This window comes from Miscanthus floridulus, chromosome 13 (genome assembly GCF_019320115.1).
Source record: "Miscanthus floridulus cultivar M001 chromosome 13, ASM1932011v1, whole genome shotgun sequence".
Taxonomy (NCBI): Eukaryota; Viridiplantae; Streptophyta; class Magnoliopsida; order Poales; family Poaceae; genus Miscanthus; species Miscanthus floridulus.
Window position 1 is genome coordinate 72,303,806 of NC_089592.1, and position 9,029 is coordinate 72,312,834.

At 42.3% G+C, this 9,029-nt stretch overlaps 2 protein-coding genes across 2 annotated transcripts; one reads left to right on the forward strand and one right to left on the reverse strand.

The window, feature by feature from the left end:
* Positions 1-325: 325 nt before the first annotated feature.
* On the forward strand, positions 326-1,368 carry LOC136501121 (uncharacterized). Its single transcript, XM_066496616.1, has one exon. It carries the CDS (start codon positions 405-407, stop codon positions 1,095-1,097), a length of 693 nt encoding a protein of 230 aa, XP_066352713.1. The 5' UTR covers positions 326-404; the 3' UTR covers positions 1,098-1,368.
* A 4,811-nt stretch (positions 1,369-6,179) lies between these two features.
* On the reverse strand, positions 6,180-6,853 carry LOC136501122 (ethylene-responsive transcription factor ERF096-like). The gene has a single exon (XM_066496618.1). It carries the CDS (start codon positions 6,692-6,694, stop codon positions 6,314-6,316), a length of 381 nt encoding a protein of 126 aa, XP_066352715.1. The 5' UTR covers positions 6,695-6,853; the 3' UTR covers positions 6,180-6,313.
* Positions 6,854-9,029: the final 2,176 nt, after the last annotated feature.

Consider the following 9,029-nt stretch of genomic DNA (forward strand, 5'->3'; position numbering starts at 1 on the left):
GCTGTGCTATATATAATACTGCAGCTTATTTATAACACTATATATTTATTACCAACTAGTAACAGGGTGCAGTTACGTCGTACGAAGAATGAAACAAGTAGCACTTCACTAATGGAAATGACCTTTGCACAAATGATTATTCTCTTTTCCGACACAGTGATTTGTCTGGTGGGCGCTAAAGTTATATACATACATCCAAAAGCTGCATGCTATACCGGGCCAGTGCCATGGCAAAATCACGAACAGGGACATGGACACGCGTCAAGCCTCAGTTGGCTTTCAATGCCTATAAATCACACATGCCGTCCATGCCATCTGTGCACAAGCGTTCCCCAGCTTGCACTGGAGATCGAACAGATAGAGATTGGAGTGAGATCAAGCGCCCATCTGGACTGGTGGCGACCATGAGGTCCGGCCTCCTCTCGCTATGTTTCCACCTAGCCCTAGCCATTACACTGGCTGCAAATGTTCCTAGCCCTGCTCATAGTAGGGTAATCGACCTAAAGACGCAACCCAAACCAACGCCGCAACCTGAACCAAAGCCCGCACCGCAACCAGACCCAAAGCCAGAACCCAAGCCAACACCGCAGCCTGACCCAAAGCCAGCACCACAACCAGACCCAAAGCCAGAACCCAAGCCGTCGCCACAGCCTGAACCAAAACCCACACCACAACCAGATCCAAAGCCAGAACCTAAACCGGCACCGCAACCAGAACCGAAACCTGCACCACAACCAGACCCAAAACCGGAACCCAAACCGACACCGCAGCCAGAACCAAAACCCACACCACAACCAGACCCAAAACCAGAACCCAAACCTACACCGCAACCGGATCCAAAGCCTGAACCAAAACCAACACCACAGCCACCCTCCCCACGACCTGAACCAAAGCCCGAGCCTGAGCCAATCCCCAAACCTACGCCGGGAATTAAACCTCAGCCAGATCCTCAACCAAGCCCAAAACCCCAACCTGAACCAGAGCCCCAGCCAAGGCCCAAACCTACACCAGAGCCAAAACCCCAACCAGAACCATCCAAGCCAGAGCCACCACCTCTTTCACCACCCATTGGCACGGGCGTCATGGAAGCGAACTAAGAGGAGCATAGTGGCACTGATCAACGTGCATACCACCTATAGCTTTTGGTTACGACTAATAAGTAATACTATATTTGTGTAAGAGTGAGCTCTCTCTTTATATATAGAGAGAAAGAGTGTGTAGTACTATGTATGGACGATGTGTGTGTACCCACCTTTTCTCGTGTGTTTCCATCAGCATGCATCCATGATCCATGTATATGCTTTGCTAAGTTTGTGTATCATCAATGAATAAAAGAAACAAGTCTTGTGTGTCTTGTTTCCATACTTACTTGGCCATTGTTTTTTCTCTGTTTTTTCTAAAATATTTGAACCGGCAAACACAAGATTTCTCGCCTGTCTAATTGATATCGCAGGGAGTTCTACAGAATCTAAAGCTTTTTCGATAGCAATGTGTACTGTCTGATTAACGATGAGACTGACATTTTTTTATCAATAGACGTCTGATTCAACAACAATATCGCATCTGTTTCCGGTTAGTACCGGTACGTAGAATGTGTTATCAGAACAAGGAATACAGCTGAATTCAAGGTGGAGTTAACTAAGGCTATATAGGCCAAGAGAAGATACATATGGGCCTATTCAAATGGGGAAATACACTATGCTTAACGAGGCCAGACAACCCAACTCAACTGCACATGCACATGCATGCTGTCAATTTTCATTCAGACGGCGTAGTACCGCACAAAAACTAAAATAACAATCTATACTAGAATATAAGGAATCAAGGATAAAAGATTGCAGTACTTCACCCAAAATTAAAGAGATACTGTGGGCTTTTCATATATATACAGTATTATAACAGTACCTAAGAAGTAAGAGTATGCACACCTATATATTGTATTTGTACCTGTTGATCTCCTTTAATTTAGTATGGCAACACACTAAGTGCGTATCAACGTGCTCGTCAACTTTAGAGATATAGAATCGCTGTACAGTGGGCTCCTGTCTCTCCTTTGTTCTTCAGAGAAGAGGAGGCAAATGCCCCAAGTACACCCATGACTAGTCCTTGCATGCATGCATCAATAACCATGAATTTTTTTTTAGATAAATATAACCATGAATTTTGACTGGTTTCAACTTGCCCGGCCCGGTCGTCAGTCGAGCATCAAATTCTCACCAAGTATAATAGCATATATATAATGATATAAAACGCCATACCTCCACATGCTCCCTCCTGCTACATAGTATATATACTACGTTTGTTTTTGGATAACTAAATTTTTTTACTTTAGTTTATGACCAGACACCGCACACTGACGCTTCTTTCTGTGCTTGTGTCGTCAAACAAAAACTTTGATGTCAGGAGGACCGATGTCTCCGGCAGCTAATAATTCTTTCTAGAAGCTTGCATTGCTTGCATGCTCACTCTCAGCTCCCAGCTGATTAGAAAAAGGTTGATCCGCAAATCTAACAAAAGCACAAAAAAGCCTAGCCTTTGCTCAGCCCAAGGACCAGCTAGCGCTAAAAATGAATCTGATTCTAGAGTACTCTGGTTACTCACTATATAGTTTTGTATCTATATGCTTGCCACATAAATCAATCTGAAACCATGCCTACTGCTGCTGTGCTATTCAGAGCAAGAAAAGTCTGCTACCTGTACCTACATGCTCTAATTAATTTATTCCTCCTGGTAGAGATCATGTATAGCCATTATGTTGTTTCCAACTTAATTATCTCTGAATCAATTCAAGCCTTTACCCCTCCACTTTATACTCTTGTTTAAACACCTATGCCTCATCTTACGTAATTTTGATTACGTATACATGGCACTCTTTTACAGCATCAGCAATTTCATGATTTGAACCTCTGCATAATATGCACCACTTGTTCATTACCTATTACTATATCTCCAGGCTCCAGCAACCATTTAACATGGTCATACTAGCAGTAGCAACTAGCAACTAGCAACTAGCAAGCAGGTAGCTAGAACCAGTGCATCCACTGAACTCAAACTATATACAGCCCCTTTTCATAACTGTCCCTACAGAAGATGTAAAGAAATTGCTGTGGTTTCCTCTAAAAAAAAAGGAAACTATTGTTGGACAGCCCATCAACATTGTTTGGGAGAACGAGGACCAATCATTCAAAGTTCAGCCTTCTTACATGTTTATTAAAGGCGAGCTGTGTTCGTTAATTTGTTCAGTAAAGCTCATACTTTTCATAGCTATAATTAAACACTCCAAGTTGTGTTAACCTTATTATGTAATAGTCAAGTGACGACGAATTACGCATGTGATGGATCTCTATCCCATCTTGTAAAAGGATTGATGCTCGACGCCCAAATAAACAAAACACTTCCAAATGACTACTTAACGTAGCTTTTACATGCATCCATTTCGACTGACAGATCAAAGGTAACGCCAAAAATGTGACGCTGATAATCATCCGGAGGACTAGATCAGTTCATCTGAAAACCATGGTATGTTTATGTAAATAATAAACATGGTGTTCAAAAAATCTACAGCGAATTTGTAAGTCAAATTGAAATCTCTCCCATCTGATTGGACTGTTTGTGTATTATTACTTAGTTAGTGCTAGCTTCTCTGGTAACCTGGTTTTGTGGATGCACAGGCCTTATATGGACCAAAGGGTACCTACGCGTGAGATACTAGCTTGCCAAGAATGAGGTTGAGGATAGGAGAGAGAAGCAAACTGAGCTAAAGACTTAAGTTTCTTGCTTGTGAGTTCTTAGAGAACCTGCTCATCGATCACTGAAGTCTGACTCTCTGACTCTATACAGGTGCTTTCATTTACGGTTAATGTTTCTTTCAGTGTGCCTCTCGACAGCGAGACAACAACTATTGAGTATAGAGTTTAATTAAGTCCTAAAAAATAGTGGATGGATGTGGAAATGCACTAGAGATCAAAGGTGTGGGGACAGCAACAACTGTAAATACTTGGGAACTAATACACAGGCTAGGACTAAATTGTGGATATTGTTCTATGATTGTGTGCCTGGGCAAATAAAACGAGAATTATCTGTACAACACTTATACAAATTAGATTTTTTAGATAAGCTATACAAATTAGATGATATGATATTTATCATTTTTTTCTTGGAAAGGTTTTTCTTGGATTTCATGTTAGTTACTTACAATTATTGGTCAATAGGGGTAGAACACTTAGAAGTCCAGGTTTCCTTAAGAATGAATGATCTTCCCATATTTCATTCACTTAATTAGTTCATCTCTCCTTGTGTTGACTAGATGCATGATTGCAGCTCCAGATTGTGCTATATATATTCATTCAATAGTTACCTGTTTTCTTCCTACTTGTGTTCTGTGTTACAGATTACACAACAACCTTCCTGAACGCAATTTTGTTTCATATTCTCAGGTTTAGCAAGTTTGCTTAACATGATGTAGGATGCACATGTTCTTTGTTTTTTGGATCTCTTTTTACATTATTGCAACAACTTCGTAAATTAATCCCAATGTTTCATTTTAACTCCTGATTGACAAAGAAGAAAAATTCTAAAAATTCTTAGGATTATTACCTTATCTCCAAATTACCACTTACCTTGTTGGGTGTATTACTCCATCTATCCCCAAAAGACTTTGTTTCTAGTTTTTTTTCCTAACTCAAATTATCTTAAGTTTCACTAAGTTTATTGAGAAGAGTAAACATTTATAACCCCAAATATGTATACCCTGAAAATATATTATATTATGAATCTAATGATACTTTGGTATTATAAATATTGATATTTTTTGTATAAACTTGATCAGTTTTAAGATAGTCTGACATAGGACAAAGCTAGAAACAGAGTCTTTTAAGGGTGAAGGGAGTCTTTACTATTGATCCTAAAAGTATATATTACATTAGAAGATACAAAATTATTACATAATAAATCTAGTACAATTTCACATATACTCACTATGTCCCGAAAAAACTTGATGTTGTAAGATTTTTGAGACATATTACTGCTCAATTGAAATTATCCATGTACCCTTATTTATTAACAGTGTTCCATTAAGGAATAATCTGACAATTAAAAGGAATGCATGGAGACATGTGTAGACTACAATCTCAAGTTGTTATGGGCCCAACCTAGTTCGAAGAGTTAAAAAACCAAGTTTCTAGGATAAATTTTGAATCTTAAAATATTGAGTATTCTGGGACAGAGTGGGTAGCATGCAGCATACAAAAATTGTTTCACATATGGAGTGTCCAATTATGAAATTAACCTAAAATTGTATGACTTTATCCAATTCAGAGGGAGCTCTAAAATCGTTAACTTCAAAGTAATTAAATGCAAATCATCAAAATGACAAAGTAAAATGCAAATTTCTTGGAAAAGAGACTGTAATAAACTATATTATTACAACTTGAAATTAGTGCCAAATTTTGTATGACAGCTCTAATCTTCAACATGACACAAGTAAATGCAAATCTGACTGCATACAGGAACCATTTGCTATGGATTTAGTTGCAAAAGGCTAGGGAGTAAGGCTTGTGGTAAACCAAGGTATATCTATGCCGTGCCCTTCATGTATCCATTATTAACCGTGCAGTGTGCATATGCACTGGGGTTTCTGACAACCAGTAACAATTGCGTAGTATATAGTATATATATGGTTTCCAGAACATTGTATGCCCTTGTATCTGTGGAACCAACAAGTCATATATGATATATGCCTTGTTAGTATGTGGCGGCCTTTCTAGATTATCTCTTGTGCAAGACAGGTTAATTTAAAATTTACGGTGTGCTTACTGAAAATGCTCCAATTGATTTGCAAATATACAGCTACGTTCAAAAGATTTGCAAATATACAGTCAATTTAGTAACTAAATGAATTCATAAAAAGTGCAGTAGCAACCCCCTACCAAGTAGATCTTTTCATGCATGAATTACCGACGATATGTGTACATCGATTAGGAGCTGAGAGTGCAGCCTTCTCAAAGGCTATGTGTATTGTTTAACCAAAACAAGCACGTGCAATCATGATGCGATTAAGCAAACCAACCTTTTGAATACATGGATCACACTATATATATACTTTAATTGAGCACCAAGAGGCAAGAGCATGATAATTCCAAACTTGGTACATGCATGCACCTGTAATATAAGAAACAAACTTGCAGATACACCGGTGCATGCATTGAGAAGCATAGGTCCATAGATGAGAAGGACCCAGCAGCTTTGGCAGGGCATGCAGAATAGATGGATCGCTTGGTCATATTCAAGTTCAACGTGCACCTGATCAGATACGCTAATTATTTTTTCCGTCGCCACCCTTGAGCATCTCCTGCAGCACCTGGTCGTCCAGGTACTCCAGCTCGATCACCTGCCGGCCGCCGCCGCTTCCTCCTCCTCCTCCTCCCTGATGCTGCTGCTGGCGGGAAGACGACGACGACGACCCGCCGCCGCGCACGTAGTTGCGCGCCTCGGCGGGGAAGTTGAGCACGGCGAGGTGGCCGCGCATGGCGTAGGCCGCGCGGTCATACGCCCTCGCGGCCTTCTCGGCCGTGTCGAAGGTGCCGAGCCACACGCGCACGCTCTGCCGGCTGGAGTCGCGGATCTCGGCGGCGAAGTTCCCCGACGGCCGGCGCCGCACGCCGCGGTACTTGGTTGGCTCGCCGCCGTCGTCCATCACAGTAGTGCTCTACTAATAGCTGATGGTAGATGCAAATCTCGACTAGAAAGCTTGATCAGTCCGGATCTGTTAGCCCTAAACTAGATTAAGGTGAGTAGCTGTCATGCAGCAAGTCCACAAGTGATGAAGCTAGCATGAACAAGCTAGCTAGGTGAGTAGCTATCAGCAACCCTATGTGACTAGCTAGTTTGTGTGGTTGCTGCTGCTGCTTGTGTGATGTGATGGCGATAGTGGCGCCGTATTTAAGGTGAGTAGCTAGTTCTCACAAACCCTAGCTTAGCTAATGGAAGGTCATGGCTCGTGCGACAATTAAAAGGAAGATGCGGATTCTCGCGGTTGATGGAGAAGAGAGATTGTGGAAGACGGGACCCTCAGCTCACTCTCTTTTCAGAAGCGATTTGTGCGTGTGTATATGTAATTTTTATAAGAACAACTAATGAAGAATTTTCTTTAAGTTGGTTGTATCATTTAGTAAATCAGGTCGTATATGCAATATGCTGGGCTTGAATGCGTTGTACGTGGACGGTCATCGTAATATGGTCTTTACTTAGTTTCTTATTAATTGTTGGCACACAATTAAACAAAAGGACGAAGATATAGCGCGGCCGGTCGCGCGCTCCGGCAGCGCACGACCCGGCTCCACCCCGCCTTCCTCGCTCTGCGCGTCGTCTTCCTAAGCCTCGTCTTCCTCCCGTGCACCCTTCCTCCCTGTTGGGTTAATCCTGCTGTGCTGATCGGTGCTGATGCAGTGGAGGAAGGCGGGAAAGTTTCAGAGTTTGAAATAAAAGGGAGAGAAGCGGGAGCCAGCAGTTGACGCGGCGACCGCGCCCACGTTCGTGTCTGTGTGAGTGTGTGTGCCAGAGAGCACTTTGTAATGTGTTTCTTTTGCAGTTGCTTAGGAGTTATGATGTATACTCGCTGCAGGTATAAGTAGCTTGTAGAGGCTCCTAATAGCAGTGACACAACTGCTCCATCTTGTATTGTGCTGTCCAAAACATTCAGAGAAAAACAGCTCTGTCCTCCGACAGTTTCCACATGTTCTTCAGTGCTCTTGTGTTCATGTAGTTTCTTTGTTTGATCTAGGATAGCCATTGTTAAATTGTGCGTGTAATCGTGATCTTGATCCTACACTCCCCACCCTCACCACCCCCGGCCAGCAGCAGCCTCGCCGCTGGCCACGCCGCCCACACCTCCCGCCCCGCCCCCACCCCTCGACCCTGCCCTCTTCCTAATCCTCGCCCCGCTGTGGCACTGCCCACCGCCCTGCTGTGGCCTCCTTTCCCCCCTCCCGTCGCCGCCATGGCCATCATTGCCCCTGCTCCGACCTAGCCTGGCCGCCTCCTCCGCTGTCAGAACCCTAACACCGTCGCCATCCCCACTACCTGGCCGATCTGCCTCCCCCAAATTTTCCTTCTAAGGACGCCAGGGATAACCTAACCCCGTCGGAACCTGACGCCGGCAACCTCCTCGCTTTCTTCCTCTCCGATGCAGGCGCAGGCATGGGCGCTAGTGGTGGAGGGTGGGGGAGAGGGCAGCAGAGGAAGAAGAAAGGTGCAGGGGGAGGCGAGCGTGATAAGGAAGACGGCGCGACCCCTCGCTTATTAGAGTTTGCGTAAGCACAAGTTTCATCATATATTATATGTCCTTGACTTGATCTTGCCACACGTCGGAAATTCTGAAAACCAAATATAACCGTGAACGTGAGCAACTGCCGAGTTATTAGAGACTTACTAGGTGATTTGACACGTTCTTCTACCACAAAGAATCTTACACTCAATTTGCTACTTGTACTTCTCATACATATATAGTACTAGAGAATAATCCTTGTGATGCATGCACACGGGGATGTAACTGAATTCAGTGTATTTGAGCTGGTGGTGATGAGAAGTAGACAATATATTTAGTGTATGTGCTTATGATTAAACCTCGTGTTTGAATTGCTAGATTGAATAGTTTATGACAAATTGTGGGACATGGGTACGTAGCTAGCTTGATTATGTTATAGTAACGGGACAGGGGAATGTAGATTATATTTATATATATTGACTAGTCGTACGTAGACTAGAAGGTTGTTGGAATGTGGACGCATGTCACATGCATGCATTATTCTACATTTCTACTTCCACCGTTCCAAATTATGCTTCGCTTTCGTTCTTTTTTCCTTTTTTGTAATTTTAATAGAGTTAAGAAAAATATATAAAATATGTAAGTTTTTCCATAAATAAATTATTAAAGTATTTCATAGGGAATTTAATAAAATTAATATATTGTTGTAGATGTTAGTGTATTTTTCTGTGGAGCTTGATCAAAATTTGAAAAGTTAATTTAGGAT

Coding starts and splice junctions, on each gene's coding strand:
- LOC136501122 (XM_066496618.1), bottom strand. CDS start 6,694: ATGGACGACGGCGGCGAGCCAACCAAGTACCGCGGCGTGCGGCGCCGG.
- LOC136501121 (XM_066496616.1), top strand. CDS start 405: ATGAGGTCCGGCCTCCTCTCGCTATGTTTCCACCTAGCCCTAGCCATT.